Raw genomic sequence first — 19,297 nt, forward strand, 5'->3', positions numbered from 1 at the left:
CCTGTAGAGGGTCTGTATGGTTCATTTGCCTAGTCCATCATCTTGCAGGAAGTAGCAGTTGGCATTTTGAATTCTAGTTGGAAAATTCATTTTCAAAATAGAATGCCTCTCTTGTGTTTTTTGTTTGTTTGTTTTTAATAGAGCATTAAGGCCCAATGCTCATTGAAATTATTCCACCCCTCCCCCCCCCCAAAAAAAAAACTTAGTTAATAAGATGCTTAAGTGTTTTCATGATTTGAGTCAGCATTTACCTTTCTCTCTTACCAGTTTATGCAAACTTGATATGTTGCTACAATAAGACTACCCAGTGTTGGTCTATAATCCTTGGCTCCCTCCCCTCCCCCGTTTATCCATCTCTAATGTGATTGGAAGCCAGCTGATGCAGGAAGCAAGGCTTCCGTTAGCACATTATGCGTCTTGAGGAGAAAACTAGTGCTTGACTTGTATGATGTCTTCAGAAAATCTCCTAACAGCGTCTTCTGCCTCCTTCAGGATTCCTGGTTCACTCTTTTTCACCCTAAAGGAAACCACAGAGTGTGAATGAACATTTTAGCTACTTACAAATAATACTTCTCACCATGAATAGAGGTAAATAAAGAACTTCATTTTCAGGTCATAAAAAAAGTAATACTCCAGTGAGGAAATCTTAAAGCTTAGGCCTTACCCTGATTTTTTAAGAGTTTATTATTGCTGTATAATCTTGTATTTAGTGGTCAAGTGTTTTGGGTTCTCTTAAACAGTAATATGTTGAAATCTTTATTTTGAGAGGTAGAATCCTAGTCCTTGCTAGAATCAGGTATTAATGTATTCCTGTTACCTAATGAACATAAGAAAGGATCCTGAAGGTAGTGGTTTCAAAACAACAATTACCACTTTGATCATGAGTGCTTAGGTCGAGGGGTGCTCATCTGTGTTCCATGTGGTGTCTTGTAGGCTGGAGAAATTCAACTGGAGGCTGAAGATCTACTCTCAAGATGATTCCTGATATGGCACTGTAGGATAAGCACTAGACTGCTAACCTCAAGGTTGGCAGTTCAAACCTACGAGTCACTCCTTAGAAATTTGATACTGGGAGTCATAAGCAACTCAACGTAGTTAACAAAACCCACCAGCTTACATGTTGGTGCTGGCTGCTGGGTGCCTTCCACAGTGACGTTTTCACGGGCTGCTTGGTCTTCTTTATGGCTGAGTTTCAATAGTGAGTGTCCCAAGAGAGCCAGATGGAAGCTGTGTTGCCTTTTATGCACATCATTTTGTCAAAGTTGTCTCGATTCAAGGGAAGGACAATAGAGCCCTCTCTTTGTAGTAGGAAGGTCATTCACATTATCAGAAGGACATGTGGGAGGAGACAGGTGGTGGTATGGCTGTCTTTGGAGAATACAGTGTAGCACAGTTCACCCTCTGCCCATGACTGCGTACATCCCTTCTGGGTGCGGAAAGCACTCATGCCCTCCTCCTGCGTCTCAAGCCCTCACCGCAGTGTGACATCATATTCAGGATCTTGTCATTGAAACTGGGTCCAGATGTGGATGAGGCTTCTTGGATGTAGTTCCATAAAATCAGCTCCTTCAGTACGTCACCTCAGTCTGAAAAGCTGTGAACTGAAGAGGTACCTTCTCTGTCCCCCACATACCCAACATACAATTGTGGGGCAGATGTAGCCGTTCCCATTCCAAAGGCTGAAATCCAGCCAGGCACACACTACCAGTTCTTGGTAGCTCGATTTGGTTCTATACCTATATAACCCATACTTACCTTTGAGTAGTTTTCCCATGCTTCTGACCATGGAAATGCCAGGGTCCAGAAGCCTCTTTGCATTGTGTGCTGTGTCTGTTGCTTTCGATCACAGCTGATTTTTAAAGCTGTAGAATTTTTGTGTGTCAGATGATAATATACTTAAACTGGAGAAAAGCCCTTCTCTGCATTGGGACCCCTGTGAGAGGACTGTGGGGTGGGCAGGGCTCCTTCAGAACCCTCCTGTTGAATGAAGACCTGGAGGGACTTTGTCAGTCTGAAAGCTGTGAGGTACCACCTGAGCTCTTTCTGAGGTCTTAACGATAGATCTGTGGGTCTACCCTGGAGGTGATCTTGGGCCTGAAGTCTTTCCTGAGATTGAGAACAATTTGTGTAGGAATGATGAAGAGTTTTATTTTTAAACTCAGGAAGTCCTGGGATTTTTATGTTTAATCATTTGTTATTTAGCACATCATAGACCACAAAAACAAGCAGTGAAATTTCCTTAACTAGATAATTGAAATGATTAGGGCGTTTCTTCTTTTCCGCATTATTGCAGGTGACAGGGTTGCTAAAACTTTCCACCATTACATACTAAGAGTCTTCTCTCCTCTATCCGCCAGTAACAAGCGTTAAGCTTTCTTATCGTTACTTTCCTCACCAAAGTCCTTTCAGCTTTTTACAATCCCTTTAGATTTTCCTGCTCCGTGTTTCTCAGTGTCTTTCTAGCTTCTTTTACTGCCTCATCCACAGAGGCGAGAGTTTTGTTACAGCAGCACCCTGCTTTCCAGTCTGACTCTCCGTTATCTGATGCTTCAGAATTTAGGAGCTTAAACTGATCATTTCTTATTTTAATCACATATGTGCCATTTAGTCGATGGCTGCCCAGTAGGGCCATCTCATCTCTGTTCCACTCGATGTCCTCTGGAGCCACTGCCCTAGGGGCTCCTCCCTTCCAGAATGGCTCGCTCTTGGCTGGGAGCTCAGCCAAGTCCGCTGTGACCGCAGTTCCTTTTTATAGACTCCTTGGTGGCATGGTGACTGTGCTCCACGAGTGAGTGTCCTAAGAGCCAGGTGAAATCTGGACCCCCATCCCCTTTTACAACCTAAGTTTAGAAGTCACCAAGCACCACTGTCCCATAGTCACAGGCTCCCCCAGTTTCCAGGGGAGGGAACATAGACTTCCGTCGCTTAATGACAGGAACTTCCTGGCACACTGTACAAAGAAGTTGAGCTGTAGGAGATAGTTGTGGTCATTTTCGGAGAGTACATTTTGCTCCAAAACACAACTGTATCTGAACATCTCCCAGTAGGTAAACTTTTGTCTTAATCCCTTCTTTTTCACCATAGCCAAATAATTTAATTTTTACCACTTTTATGATATGTTTTCATTTCAGTAAGGCAAAAAGTATTACTAGTAGGGTTCAGTTCATACATGCCTGGATTTATTCCAGACAAATCTATTCAAGCATGTCTTTGATTAGCGGCTGACTGCAGTCAAGTTCTCTCAGTATTCTCATTTCTCTTCGTGTCCTCGTTGTTGTGAAGCGCTGTTGATAGCGTCTGATCACAGTGACCCTATATAGGGTTTCCCGGGAGCAGCTGGTGGGTTCGAGTCACCAGTCTGGTGGTTAGCAGTCTAGTGCTGATCCTAGAGCGCCACAACAAGACTCCCTAGGTGTCAATGCTATTGTTAAATGCGGTCAAGGGGATTCCGACTCACAGTGACCCTGTACAGGATTTCCAAGGAGCGCTTGATGAGTTTGAACCACTGACCTTGTGATTCAAACCAATCGTGTGGTCTATTGCTTATCCAAAGTACCGCACCGGATTGTTGTTGTTGTTAAGTGCCGTTGAGTCGGTTCTGACCCATAGTGACCCTGTATAGGGTTTCCACGGCTGTAAATTGTTACAAAAGCAGAAAGCCTCATCTTTCTCCGGCGGAACAGCTGGTAGTTTCAAACTAGGTCCTATCAAAAAAGTGGCTTCTTAGGGGATTTCCTGGGCCAGTAAAATTCAAGACAAAGAGATGAGCTCAGAGGTTCTAGTGAATGCATTTGGGGACTGCAAAGGTGAAATCCTGATAGATTTTCTCACAGGACACAGGAGGATCACAGGAGCTTATTATTAGGAAAATTTAAGTGGATTGAAAACTGCATTAGAAGAAAACCAACCCAGTTGCACTGAAGAATTCTTGTCCTTCATAACGATGCACCTGCTGTTTCTTTGAGGATAACAAGGACTGTCCTATGAGAAATTCATTGGCAAACCTTACCCTATCCATACTGTCTCCCTGATCTTACTCCTAAGACTTCTTCTTATTCCTAAAACTCAAAGAACATTTCAAAGGAACATGATTTGAGTCCCCCAAGGATGCCAAAACTGCCATTTTGATGTGATGTAAATCAGAGTGTAGAGTTCTTTAGGAAAGAGCTAAAGAAATGGGAACCGTGCCTTCCAAGTGTATGGACCTAGGTGGAGGATGTGTTGAGAAAGCACATGTTTAAGAAAGGTTTCTGTTATTTTGTAAGAATACTTTTTGTCTTATCTTAGAATATATATGTTTTTCCCATGTCTGTTTTTACCTGAATGTATTGAGGTGATTCTTTTTATTAAAACTATACTTGATAAGAAGCTATCGTCTATTAGGAAAATCAAATTCTTCATTTTTTTAAAAAGAAGATTCACATCTCATTCGTGTTCTGCGTTGTAGTTGAAGATCAAATAATGTAAGTACTTTTTGAAACCTGGCAGTGATAACTTCATAAAGGTATCATCCCTAATGGTGATGAAAAACTATCCAGAACAGGCTAGAAAATGACTTGCTGTTCGACATTGTTAGTATTTCAATGAGTTGCCACTTATGCTTTTAAACTTCATTCATTTAACCAGTTTTAGTTGAGTGCTGTGTCATACGTTGGCTTTAGATTGGCACCAGAAGCTAGCTCTCATGAAACGTGCTAAACAGGAAGGACCCTGAGCATCAGTACATCCCCAAGTAAATGTGAACTCACCCTTGTAAGTGCCACAGAAGAGAGGAGCTCTGAGGGTACCTCGTACGGAGCCTGACCTTGTATCCCCGATGAAGTGCATTGTAACAAAGATCTGAAAGATGAAGGTGTCATAACCACACCAAGAGACACATCAGGGTGGGCTCCCAGGGCACGCATCTGTGGGTACATAACATCCCCAGTTACCTTCCAGGAAACCAATAGTATCTCTTGTTGACTGTTAAGAGACCACACATTAAGTTGCTCCTGGAAGGCCTGTGTGCAGAGCAGAGGTCTGAGCTTTTAAGAAGCCATTTCATTTATGAAGAATTAATTTTGAATAATGTTTGCCACTAAAAACAAGTACAATTCAAGTAAGAGATAAATTATCCAGTACAACCCCAGTATCCAACCGTGGTCTAGGGACCCGTGGACTTCCCAGAGCCCTTTCAGGGTATCTGTAAAATGACTTTCATAATAATACTAGTACTATTTCTTCACAGTCTTTTTGTTCTGAGTGTAAGCCTGTAGTTCTTTTATCTCAGTAGATTGAATGCAAAGCCTACGGTGAATTGACTGCCTTCCATTAAACCAGACCATAGAGTCTATAGAATGTAGCCACTTTTCCCACTCGGGTTTTTTATCTTCCTCTTTGTTTTGGGAAATATATTTTTAATAAATAACAGTGTTACTTACGTTACCATATAGTAAGAGTTTTGTTAATTTTGAAGGCATTAACAAGTGTTTCTAAAATTTCTGTTTTATCTGCAAATATGTTAAATGTTGATAAATGTAAGCACATAAACAAAGTTCTTTTGGATTCTCAGTAGCTTTCTTTTCTTTTTTTTTTTTAACTGTAAAGAGGTTTTGAGACCAGGAAGTTTGAGACCCGCTGAAGTAATGGTGTTCTACGTGACTTTCAGCGTGTTACTTCATCTCTGAGGCTCAGGAAATCAGTAAAATGGAGGTGGTGATCTAAGTACATCCCTCATTGAATGAATAAAGGAGGAGTCGCTGTGTGTCAAGAGCTTAGAACAATACATAGCATACAGTGAGCATTCAGTATAGGTTAGCTTTTGTTGTTACACTACTGTTTAATTTGAAGACCTACTTTATGTGAATTCCAGCACTGTTGAAGTGTTGCTTAAGAAGTTTTGGGTTTGTGGTCATCTGTATTGTTTTGGTCCAAGTATTTTGGAAGTAAAGGAAATTGGATTTTATGATTTTTCTTTTCGTGTTAAGTTACAGCAGGGTTTCTATTGGCAGGTGGTCAGGTCTTGAGGTTTCGAGGCATCAATTCAAAATAGCTTGAGGTGCTTTTGCAAACTTCTCTCTGCTCTTCCTCCCTCCTTCCCTCATCTGGACAGTGCTCCATCCAGAATGACGGTGAGCAGGTGGGCGGGTGTAGTCTGGGAAATCTCCCAGAGACTGGTTGTGTGCCTGGTCTCCAGCGTCCTCGAAAGAGAGTGACAAACTCACATTTGAGACGGAGAAACCAAGGATCAGAGAAACTGAGCGATTCGTTCACACAGGTTGATCCAGCATATGAGCGGTGTAGCCAGGACGCGAACATCATTCCTATTTGTGGCAGAAAGAACACCAGACTCAGAATCAGAATTGGCTTCAGTCTCTTGTCTAGTGGTTTACTTGGTTGTCTGATACAGAAGAGTTTCCTTAGATCTTTGCTTCTTAGTATCCTTATCTACAAAACGAAGCTGCAAGTGTCAGTCCCGCTCCCAATCCCAGATTGTGAGAAGGGTCACGTGAGAAGAGACTTCACAAAGAGGTCCCTACAACACTCCAGTTGGCCTCCTCTGCACCCAATGCTTGGCTTGTAAAGTCACTTCCCAGAGATAGAATTCTTTTCAGAATCTAAAAGATTGCCTTAAATATTATGCTTTGTAACATTTTCTTCTTTTCTGTCTTTCTAGGGCAGCCCAGAAACTTACAGGACCTGTGCCGAATTAAAATTCGACAATGCATAGGCCTCCAAAACCTAAAACTACTTGATGATCTGCCAATTGCCAAGGTCATGAAAGACTACTTAAAACACAAGTTTGATGATATCTGATATTCACAGAGCTGTGAGCGAGATGACAAGTTATGTTCCTGATACTTAAAAGGGGTTTTGCCTTGCACAAAGTATATCCTATGCAATTTCTGATTGCTGTGAAGTCAGAAAGCAGGTATACACTTCTAGGTTTTTGGGGGTTTTGTTTGGTTTTCATTGTAGGGGAGGGATTTTTATATATATAAACACACACACACCACATGCTTGAAGGTCTGAGTTTGGTTTCTTGGTCCAAGTTTATGAGGTCCAAGCTTTCTTCTATACAATACTGCATATAGAAAAATTGTTTTTCCAAAATGAAACAGGCAGAGTCAGAGTGGAGAACTTACCCTTTCCAAATTGTTTCAGGTTTTATTGGCGTGCATTCTAAACCAGCAAAGCATTTGTTGAAGTAACATTTGGAGGCCCAGTTTCACCCTGGTGGGGGTGGGGGGTGGGGTTACTGGGTTATATCTGAAGATAACCCTGAGAAATTCCATAACTGATGCTGTCACCTCCTTCATTTTTAACGAGTACAAATTGGCTGTTTCAAACTGTTCTTTTCCTAATTGATGTAACTTTCAAACAGCATAAATCCAGTACCTCGCTTTCCTGTTGGTGTGCTTACTTATTTTTTTAACAGCCGTAGTACACTACCCAGAGACTTTGGGTCTCAACTTCTGTCTCTAGCTAAATTGTGCTTTTTAAAAATGGGAAAGAAAATCACGTTCTAATGCCAGTGCATTCTGTTTTTAAAGCGGTGTCTCCTGTGCAATACGTTTACTGGTGTGTTTGATCCATTGCTCCCTTTGGGGTTCGTCATTCCACAGTCAGCTCTCACAGGCCCGAGAACACGCACCACCACTGTAACTGTCGTGGCAGAACCCTACGGTGGCAGTGCCATTGCCATTGGAGGCTTTGCTTTTCACCCCACTTTCGACAGAAAACGTCATTTCCTGGTTATAGAGTATTCCTTAAAAACAGCCCCAAATATTCTCAAACCATTTGGCTTTATCAGTTCAATAATCTGGGATGCTTTCGTGATGTTTCGTTTCTTTCTATTTCAAGAGTAAAATTTCTAATGGATACACGTTTTTGAGCCTGGTTGATTCCGGATATGTTAATTCAACATTTCGTGTCTGTTTAGAGGTGATACAGTAAAGCTCTTCACGAGACTGACTTTCGTTGCTGAGCTGATTGGGCATATGTTGGCAGGGTAAACATGGATCTGATAATGTGTCTGTACCAATAGCAATCAAAGATGATGCCGTTGAAAATGTGTTCTGTGCTTGATTTGGCCTGGTCTTAGCTTTAGGGGAACCTCGTCAAATGTCCAGTATTGTTCTTAGTGCTTTGGGAAATGTCAGAGTATTTACACACCAGTGATAAGTTTGCTGGCAGACGTTTTCAAAGCGAAAAGAGTATCTCCTTTTGAGTCCTTAAGCTTAACCTTATTTCAACCGAGGTGTGTAACTAAGACCAGAAATGCAGGAGGAGTCTGCTCTCGCTTCGCCTGTTTCCTGAGGCAGCGGTGCTCGGTCCCCAAGCACAAAGTGTGGTCCCTTGGATTCAGAATAGCATTGGCATCAGAGCATCTGGTCGGGTGTGCCAAAGCAGGCCCAGGTGTCTGGTGAGTGAGCAGCTTCACGAAACGAATGCTCTGGAGGGTTGCTGGTGTGGTCCATGGACTCTTTCGTAGGCAGCCATCCAGAGTTAGGCTGATTTCGTAACGGCTCCCAAACTGTCACTTGTACCTAATATATAGGAATGGGCGGTGTATCCTTTTCCCAGTCAAAATGTATCCCCAAATGTTATCGCCACAAAAGAGTCTCATGTGAATAAAAGGGCAGAAGTCTGGCCTCGTTCTTTAAACAATATCCAGGCCAGAGCGGTGGCACATTTGTGGTGTCAGGGCCATTCATGGCATACCCAGAAATAGGTGGAGTGTCGCTTCTTTCTCAAAGCCTCGGCCCAGGGAGACGAGACAGGAAGGGTGCCTGGGAGGCCTGCCCTGTCCACAGAAACCTTACCGTTCCATTCAGATAGGACTTACTCCTCACATATGTATTAATTCAGTGCATTTCAAATGATTTTCTTTCCCCAACCACTCAAAGATTTGCAAACTAAGTTAGCCACTGAGATTGAGTCAGGGAATTCCGAGTAAAAAGATCCGATTAAGGTAAATTCTTTGTTCTGTTCTGCTGCTGTGACTTCAGAGAAAAAAAAAAAAAAAATTTATGAGCGCTCTTCCTGGATTGAAGTTTCTCTATAATGGAGAAGCGTATAATTCCCTTATTTATTTGATGTTTGAATTATCTGGACACATAAAAAATGCTTTGTTTTTATTGTTAGTAAAATCCCAGTCACACATCATATTTAACAATACCTAAAACTTCTCCACGTTGGTCATTAGTGGAATACTGTGATAAGTGTACCAGGTCTGTGTTTGAATTGGATTTGACTGAGAAGCATTCTGGAGTCACAGAATGAGTAGAACAAATATTTTCAGGAAATCAACTAATAATCGGTTTTTCCAGAATTTGACTAAAATGCTCAGAACCTATCAGATTTGTCATTGATCCTGCTATATATTTTTAAAAACGTATTATTTAAGCCTGTGACTAAACCTTTATAAACTATATTTGGCAAATACACCAAAGAAACTGGCTCACAAAAGAGTATGCTCATTAATGAACTGCAAACCTCATCTTTTCAAAAAGAGTTTTTTTTTGTTTGTTTGTTTTGGGGTTTTTTGTGTGTGTAAATATTTGTGTTGATAAATGTACAGCAGAGTAAGAGTGTTTTTAGATTATTTAATTTCCATATTCTTGAACTATTTACTACAGAATAATCACCCACGCTTGTTAGTTTGGAAGACTTGACTGGTTTGTTTTGTGATCCATTATCAGTCATGCTTGGAACAGCATTTCCACTAGAGAATTGAGTATTCTGGCAGTAGTGAGGATCACATCTGGAGTGTGACTTGTCAGATGCACCCTAAGAGACAAGAATGTGTAGTTTAATGACCAGAGTGGACCATATGAAATAGAGAGCCTGACTTTCTGCAAAATTGCTCATTAGCCCAGAATGTGATTGGAATGAGGACATTTACCCCAAATCTAGCTTTCATGTAAATCCTCGTGTGTTATTATCATAATGTATTTTGTTCTTCCTTTGTAACGTAAGTTTTGCTTTGGGTCAATTTGAATTAAAAAACAAAAAACAAAACATAAATCTGGTTAAAAACGTTATTGGACTCATGTTTTATTTCAAGTGTGTCTTAACATTTTAATGTTCCCAGCTATTTAATGAAAGAAACCAACAAACCCAAAACTCTGCTCTCTGTTCATTAGTGAGTGTTTCCGATCTCTGGGAATTGGGGAAGAGTGTGATATAAAGACCACCACCACTATCGAGAGTCGTCAGCTCTTAGCCACTCACAGTGGTTCAGTGAGTTCAGTGCACTGAATTTGAGTTCATTTATCAGCCTGCAGGAAATTGAAGCAAAGTAACTGGGAATTTCCACTCCTTCTATCCTGGAAGTCCTGGTGTGGTGCTGTAGAGTAAGCACTGTACTGCTCACTGCAAGGTTGGCAGTTCAGACCCACCAGCCGCTTCTCGGAAGCCCTATACAGGGGCACTAGCCCCGGTGGTACGGTGGTTAAAGAGCTTGGCTGCTAACTGAAAAGATCGCTGGTTCAAATCCAACAGCTGCTCTTTGGAAGAAAGGAGTGGCAGGCAGTCTGCTTCTGTGAAGATTTATGGGCCGGAACCCCAGATGGGGCAGTTCTCTTTTATGATCTCACAGGGTCGCCATGAATCAGAATGGACTCAGCTGCTGTGGGCTTGCTGGGTGGGTACATAGGCGTACACAGCTTGATTTGAGGGAGATTTCAAATGATGGTGTGTTTAGAAAAAGGGAGGACAGATTATTTTGTGCACCCCAAGCAGAATTGACATTTTGGAATTAAAATCTTGTTGCAGACTTGTCAGGGGTTTGGCATCAATGAAGACCAAAAAACGGGACGTTTGAGACTACTGCTAATGATCAGCAGAGGAGTTCAGATTTGAACAATAGCTTAGCGCTGTTACTTCTGTTTCTTTTCAAGTATCACATAAGTGTATTGTTTTTCCAAAAACAGGTGTACCAGCTATTGACAAAGCAGATTGTCTCCTTGATGAACTATTTCCACGTCCCGTGTAGTTGGGTCTCAAAGGTGAAAGCTATCAGTAGCTCTTCTGTGATTACCTGTGGGTCTCTTAGCTAATCAAAACTGGCGCCACTAAGATGGCGGCACTCCCGTGGCCTTCGCGGTGTGCTTGTAAATAGCGGTCATTATTTTGTCTTGTATGTCCTGAAGAGATGATACATTTTATAGGTATTTCTTTATCATCTCGAAAAATGCTAATGATATTTGACAGCATTCCAAATCACAATCGAAAAGAAGCGAGGCAGCAGTGTGACTTTTAGCCAGCTCTGAGAGATTATAAAAGTGACCATAGAACCTGGAACTCCTAACTCGGGGTGGGGGTGGGGGTGGGGGTGGAGCTTAGTCTCTTGTCTGCACGAGTATCTTACACATGAGCCTTCTGATGTGCTCTGGTAGATTCATTCACTTAGTTATACCCAGTGTACTTGGGGCTGGGTTTATGTTGTGCATCCAAAAGCTGTGATGTATCCATTCCAAAGATCCATACCCACTAGAAAGAAAGGGATCTGATTAAAGTGAATTATTTCTCTTCTGCAGATAGGACTTAAATAAAAAGCCACGGACTCATTTGTGATTGTTATAAATAGAGTTCTTCTCAGAGGTCATGGAATAGTTGCATTACCTTTTGTTTGGTGTTTTTTTGTTTGATTTTTATTGTGAATTGAGTGAACCTTTACACGTGAGTTTCCATTGAATAGACAGACCATGGACTTCATTTCAACGATTGCAGTCCTCTCACTGTAGAATCAGTTTCCTGCTTCCTCCCTGTACTTGTCATTCAACCTTCTTTTCTAGACCTTCTGAATTTTGTCCTTTGGTAAATGCTGAACAATACCTCGCTGGTATTATTGCCCACTCTATATACCTGTCTTATATTCCTGTTGTTGCTGGTAAGTACCTTTGTGTCAGTTCAAACCCATACCCACCCTGTGTAGGGTTTCCAAGGAGCGACTGGTGAGCTTGAACCGCCGACCTTGTGGTTCAAACAACTGCAGTCCAGTGCATTAACACACAGCGCCATACCAGGGCTCCTATTAGACACTGTATCTACTAGACGCTAATGATTACAAAACAGGAGAGTTGCGAGATGACATGAAGAACATCATACAGGAAGAAGGAAAAAAGTCGTTAAGCAGACAAGAGAAGGAAAAGGCCAAAATGAATGTCAGAAGAGACTGAAAGTTCCCCTCCAGTGTAGAGATGCTAAAGCAAAGAGAAAAAGAAATCAGGAGATAAAAGAGCTGAATAGAATATTTCAAAGGGCAGCTCAAGAAGACAAAGTCAGATATTATAATGAAATGTGCAAAGACCTGGAATTGGAAAACCAGAAGGGAAGAACACGCTCAGCATTTCTCAAGCTGAGGAAACTGAAGAAAAAATTCAAGCTACCGAAGGATTATTTGGGCCAAATACTGAATGATGCAGAAAGCATTAAAAGAAGATGGAAAGAATATAGTCATTATGCCAAAAAGCAATGGTTGATGTTAAACCGTTTAAAGAGTTCCTATATGATAAAGAAACAGTGGTACTCCAGGCGCACTGAAGGCATTGGCACAGAACAAGGCTCCAGGAACTAACTGAATATTAATTGTAATTTTTCAACAAACTGAATCACGACATTGCAGAGAATAGATTTCTCAACCACTTAATTGTGCTCATGAGGAGCCTGTGCGTAGACCAAGAGGCAATCGTTTGAACAGAATAAGAGAATGCTGATTGGTTTAAAATAGGGAAAGGTGTGTGCCAGGGTTGTATTCTTTCACCATATTTATTCAATCTGTATGCTGAGGAAATAAATCTGAGAAGCTGAATTACATGAAGAAGATCCATTAGCATCAGCACTGGAGGAAGACTCATTAACAATCAGCAATATGCAGATGGTACAACCTTGCTGGCTGAAAGTGAAGACGGCTTCAAATGCTTACGATGTAGATCAAAGACTACAGCCTGCAGTATGGGTTGTAGCTTAATGTAAAGGAAAGAAAAAGTTTTCACCACTGGACCAGTAAATAACATCATGATAAATGGAGATAAAATAGGAGTTGTCAAAGCTTAATTTTGCATGGATCTACCACCAAAACTCAGGGAAACAGCTTTCAAGAGATCAAAGGATGTATTGCATTAGACACATCTGCAGCACAAGACCCTATTAAAGTGTTCAAGAGCCAAGCTGTCAGTCTTAGGCAAGTGCGCAAGACCCGAGCCACGGTGTTTTCAGTAGTCTTACATGCATGTGAAAGTTGGACAATGAATAAGGAAGACCGTAGGAGAATTGATGTGTTTGAGTGATGGTGTTGAAGAAGAATTTTAAAAGTACCTTGGACTGCCAAAAGAACAAACAAATTTGTGTTGGAAGAAGTACAACCAGAATGCTCTTTAGAAGCCAAGATGGCCAGCCAGACTTCATCTCTCATAACTTCAGATATATTAGGAGGGGACCATTCCTTGCAGGAGGACATCATGCTTGGTAAATTGGAGGGTCAGTGAAAAAGCAGACCCACCCTCAACAAGATGGATTGGCACAGTGGCCACTACAATTGACTGAAGAATAGTAGAAATTGTGAGGATGGCACAGGACCAGGATACAACAGAACCAGTATTTTGCTCTGTTGTACATAGGTCAGTATGGATCGGAAACAACTCTGTCTAGAGTCACTATGCATGACAATCAACAACACTATGCCTATCTACTGATTGGCTGGAAATGGAGCCAGAACGCTGACTTCAGTTCCTAACCTGAAGACTGAACAAGGGCCATAGTCTTGGGTTCCTCCATTTTCTTTCTGAGCAATAAACCTGGTCTTTTTTATAATAATTTGGAGCTTTGTTCCACATTTTCTCCCACTGGTTCTCAGGACCTTTTGATGTGACCCCTATCGCAGAACAGTTGGTAGTGGTAACGGCCCCATTTAATGCTTGGTCTCAGGATTATGGAACATCATGCTCATGTGTTTCATTAGTCCAGTGGATTAACTGATTCCAAGCATCTTCAATTTTCATTACTCCTTTCAAGGAGAAACCAACAGTTGGCCCTTAGATGGATTCTCGTCAGCTTTTAAGATCCCAGTCGCTCACAAAAGTTGGATGTGTAACATTGTCTTTGTGAGCTATTTAAGTTATGCCAGGCTGACCATTTCATTATCTTTTAATTCCATTTTTTCCATGAAGTTTTTTTTTGAAGCCCCTGTAAATATTTCAAATCTTGGTTTGTTTCAGTATGTTTCTCTAGAGAAAGACCTTGTGATCTGCGCCCCTAAAGATTACAGCCGAGGGAACCCTATGGCTGAGGTCCCCTGGCGTTGCTCTTAAGAACTTACGGGCACCCAACAAGAAGCAGTAATGAAGTGATGTACTTTTCTGTGAAATGGTGCCTGCATGTGAACAATCCATTCAGTTGCAGTTGAGAAACTTGCTTCTGTGATGAGCTAATGACTGGCCGAAGCCAAGGCAATCCAGCTACACAGATTCCCCGATTTCCTCCGTCCTGTTTTATCTGGCAAACAGCCGTGTTTCTCTTGCCGCTCCATCTTGACCTAATGTTGCTTTTCTTCCTCGGATAGTTTTAGGTCAGGTCCTGGCTGTTTTCTTTTTCTTGACCAGAAAAAAAGAACACTTGTAGGTTTGGATTACTATACATCACCATTTCTGATTTTTGTTGAGTACCATCGAGTTGGTTCCAACTCCTCATAGTCACCCTGAACTGTGTTTCTGCAGAGTGGCTGTTGGGTTTGAACCACCGACCTTTTGGTTAGCAGTCCAGTGCTTATCCTACAGTGCCACACCAGTACTTCTATGGTGGTGGTAGTTATGTGCCGTAGAGTAGGAACCGACCCATAGCGACCCTGTACAGGGTTTCCGAGGCTGTAAATCTGGATGGAAGCAGAAAGCCTCATCTTTCTCCCGCGGAACAACTAGTAGTTTCAAACTGCTGACCTTGCAGTTTGCAGCCCAATTTGTAACCACTATACTACCAGAGCTCCTTAGGACTCCTTTAGTGGTTTCTAAATGATCCCTCACATAATCCTGGTCACTTAGCTCTAGTGATGCATGCTCTGTGCAGGCTTTTCAACACATTGCTAGCTCCCAAACTGCCTCACTTGGGCAAAAGTACAGCTTAGCGTTCTTTTGGAATGAAGACTGCCAACTACATTAGTCCTAGCTAGAAACACTTTCTAGGAGCCCTGGTGGTGCAGTGGGTTAGGATTGGTGGTTTAAACCACTCTGCTGGAGAAAGATGTGGCACTTCGCTTCCTAAAAGAATTACAGCTTCAGAAACCCTGTGGAGAAGTTCTACTCTATTGTGCACCTTCAGTAGCACAAGAGGATAACAGATACCATTTTTTTCCTGCTTTATTTGTTACTGTCCTTAATTACTGTGAGTCCAGGAGGCTGCAGGCCATCAGACACTAGGTCTTACTTGCCTGTATTTGCTAGAAGAATCTGTTTTTCCGGAACTGTAGCTACATGCGGCTGTTGTTCACGCCTGTAAGTTTGTTCTTTAAAACCTTCAAGGAAACTAGAGGGCAAGTATCAGTGTATCATTTCAAAGCTCTGGTAAGTATAATTTTAATTCATACCGGTATTCCCTTTCTTGTCCTTCCTTTGCCCGTGTCCCTCCACGACCACTGCCCATCGTAGTCACTGGATAGTGAACCCTCGTCATCAGTTGTCCTGTAAGTACTGAGGTGGCAAACTGGAAAAGCAGAGGCCTCCTTCCCTGAGCTCACCTAGCACTTTGGGCCTCTCAGAGGAATGACCGCAGTTTACCTGGAGGTAGAGCACGTGCCCGACACAGAGATCCCAGAGGTTTCTGTGTTGCACAGATGTTACATTGTTTACATGCTAAAACACGAGCAGTTTTTCAATCACTTGATACATATATACTGGATTAACTCATTCAAATGGAGGGTATGTTGCTTCTAAAATCCAAAGAGGTCCGCCAATCATTGTGGCTCTTTTTTTTTAGTTGTGGGAGGGGCCATACGCAATAACTTATCCTTCACACCACTGAACTTGTAGAAATTTCACTGAGGTGGAAGCTCCATCTACCTCAACTCCCATCAACTCTTCATCTCCCATAAGCCCTCTGGTTAATTCCTATTCTATAGCACACATGTTTTACCAATAAGCCTAGAGCCATTGATACTTCCTTACTAGGTCAGATTTAGCATATTGTCATCAATGTCATGGACCTTGTGATGTTTTATGGCAGGGGAAGGTATTCAAGTTCGCTACGGACTAAATGATGACAGTGTTGGAGAGTTGTGTGTTGAGGTAGATTGGTGCAGGTGCATTGTTGGCCTCACCAGCTGACGGCAAACTGCTTCTGGTGACCCTTCAAAAGTGGAATTGAGAAAAAGGCATTGGCCACATCACTAGCTGCATACCAGTACCAGGAGCTCAAGCAATGAAACATCTGGAACAGGAGCTGCAATGGGGGAGTCAACGCCTGGCTAAGGATGTGAAAATCCACTGTCATCCTCCAGTACCCATCTGGTTTTTGTACAGGTTAGATAGGCGAGTTAAATCAGGCTGTGGGCTGTGGTGGGACCATCCTTCCGCTCCTTGATTGTAACGCGAATGTCTGCAATCCCTCCAGGAATGCACTATTGCTTTTGGTTTACTATTTTCCCATGTAGAGGCAGTTCTAATGACTTCCTACCGTAATAGACCTTCCACATTTCCGGGATCCAGTGTCGGGGTTCTGCCAGTTGGTGAGTATGTCTGTTCAGACGATGCATTCCGGAACTGGGGAAATCACTACAGGATGGGTTCAGGGATGCACTGCACCCAGAGCAAGACAGACCTTAGCTAAGACCCCATTGCCTTCCATTGACTGGCGGGCCAAAGTGATATTTTGGGTCTCTTGGAATTAGTGTCAAGTCAGAGTCAGTGTCCAGTAATACTCAAAAAGGCGATTACTGCCTTTTCCCCAATGACCAGTTACTTGTCAAAGGCCATAGGTCTCTTTGGGGAAGACTGGGAGAAAACGCTGGTATAGTTAGCCCTACTTTCTATTAGTGTTACCGAAAATCAGATTCTTCTTACCCATTTGGGTTCTCCAGTGCCGCTGGCACTAGTGGGTGCTCGTTCACGGAGTGGGTGCTTCTCACTTTCTGTCAAGCCCTTTTTAGGTGGGAGCCAGGCAGCTGAGACTTGACTTGCGTTAGTAGCTGGGGCCATGCATTTTCATTTCTAGTAGGGAAGGAGTCCCTGGTGACACAAATTGCACAAATGTACTAGTAACCTGAAGAGCACTCACCTATAGGCTCTCTCTCCTTCAGCAGTTCACAGCCTCAGGAGCTCTACTGAGCCACACACACACTACTCTGTTCCCACGGGGTCGTCGTGAGTCCGCAGGAGCTGACGAAGCCAGGCCTCTTCAACCTCTTGCCTATTCTTACGGTCTTCCTGGACTAGTGTGGCCCTACTCTTGTATACTTCTCTCTTCTCTTATGGCCCATGCACCAGAACTCAACCCACTATTACAAAGCAATGAGGAAAGAGTTGACATGGCTCAGGATTTTCTCTTCATACTTTCTGGATTTAAAGGTTCACGTACAACTGCCTGCTCCGAAATCCTTTTTTGACGTTCAATGAGAGCCTCTACCTGGCCTTTGTGAGTCATCTTGGCTGAAAGGAATTGGATTCCAAAGTTCCCTTAACAACTGCTTGTGTCCTTTGCCACCCTTGTGAGTGTGACTAAGAATTCCTTCTGCTCATGGTGTGTTTTTGCTTTATATATATGTTGTTGTTGTTGTTATGTGCCGTGGAGTCGGTTCCGACTCAGCGACCCTGTTCAGGGTTTCCGAGGTTGTAAATCTTAATGGGAGCAGAATGCCTCATCTTTCTCCCGCAGAACAGCTGGTAGTTTCGAACTGCTGACCTTGCGGTTCGCAGTCCAATTCGTAACCACTACACTACCAGAGCTCCTTTATATATATATATATATTTTTTTTTTAATGAGATGGATTGAATAATCAAATACAAAATCCTAGTCCACAAATACCAGTAGCATTCATATTTACCTATTTGTTTCCATTCAGCTCTTATTACTGGTAGCTGAAAGAGTGATATCTACCATCATTTTATCTGTTTTTAAAGATCCCTCACATCCATAATCAATAGATACATTGAGAGTTAAAGAGACTTACAAGGAAGTTCTAAGAGAGAGGAACTTGGATATTGTGTCTTAGAAATAAATTTGAATTAATATAAGTATTCTTGTATCAGATAGCAACTCTTTAATTGTGGTGTACACTTTAAAATTGATGTTTGTTTCTCTGTTGACGTCTCCTAAAGTTTATGTAATCAGTAGTTAAACTAATTGATTGTGGTTAACATGATTGCTTACTAAATGAGAGGTTGAATGTTCAAGTCCACCCAGAGGCACTTCAGAAGCAAAGCCTGCTGACCTGAAAAGTCAGCTGCTGAAAACCCTCTATGAAGCACAGTCCTACTCAACAAAGAGCCACCAAAACCCCTATAGGACATACACGTAGGGCCACCATGAGACTGCTTGACGACAACTGTCCACTGGGTTTAAACCTTTATTCGTGAGCGAAGTGTAGTTGATGAATTAGGAATGTTAAGTCCAGACTGACGTAATAATCACGCTCTAACCCACGAGATACTATTGGTTCAAATAAATTATCCGTAGGTCATTAAAAAGTCCCGCGGTTAAAAATCATTGTGAATATGCCAATGACAACAGGCATTTATCTTCTACCTTCGTGGTAAACCCAACAAGGGATAGGATTTGAAACTTGAGTTCTCTTTGCGGAAGACGCGGTCGGTCGCAGCTGCAGTTTTCCTCGCTCGAGGTTTTGCCAAGGAACAAGTCGGTCAGCAAGCTGCGCCACCGCCCCCATGGCTTTTAAGGATACCAGAAAGATGCCCCTGGAACCAGAGGTGGCCATTCACCGGATTAGAATTACTCTAACCAGCCGCAACATAAAGTCGCTGGAGAAAGTGTGTGCTGACTTGATTAGAGGTACAAAGGACAAGATCCTGAAAGTGAAGGGCCGGGTTAGGATGCCTACCAAGACTCAGAATCTTGTGGTGAAGGTTCTAAGACCTGGGACCGCTTGCAGATGAGAATCCACAAGCGACTTATTGACTTGCACAGTCCTTCTGAGATGGTTAAGCAGATCACTTCCATCAGTATTGAGCCTGGAGTAGAGGTTGAAGTCCCCGCTGCAGATGCTTGAGTCAACTATTTTAGTAAATTGAGTATCCATTGGGAAAGGAAAGGGAAGGGAAGGGAAGGAAAGGAAAGGGAAGGGAAGGGAAGGGAAAGGGAAGGGAAGGAA

The 19,297-nt window shown here is 42.4% G+C and overlaps 1 protein-coding gene and 1 pseudogene across 1 annotated transcript in view; both read left to right on the forward strand.

The window, feature by feature from the left end:
* The window catches only part of ASB7 (ankyrin repeat and SOCS box containing 7), a 54,189-nt gene extending 47,394 nt beyond the window's left edge, over positions 1-6,795 (forward strand). Inside the window, exon 3 of the mRNA XM_006872137.1 lies at positions 6,656-6,795. Within this exon, the coding sequence (XP_006872199.1) occupies positions 6,656-6,795 (140 nt within the window). The remainder of the gene's footprint in view (positions 1-6,655) is intronic.
* A 12,059-nt stretch (positions 6,796-18,854) lies between these two features.
* Positions 18,855-19,195, forward strand: LOC102818942 (annotated as a pseudogene).
* The last annotated feature ends 102 nt before the right edge of the window (positions 19,196-19,297 follow it).

Source organism: Chrysochloris asiatica, unplaced genomic scaffold (assembly GCF_000296735.1).
Source record: "Chrysochloris asiatica unplaced genomic scaffold, ChrAsi1.0 scaffold00184, whole genome shotgun sequence".
NCBI classification, from domain to species: Eukaryota; Metazoa; Chordata; class Mammalia; order Afrosoricida; family Chrysochloridae; genus Chrysochloris; species Chrysochloris asiatica.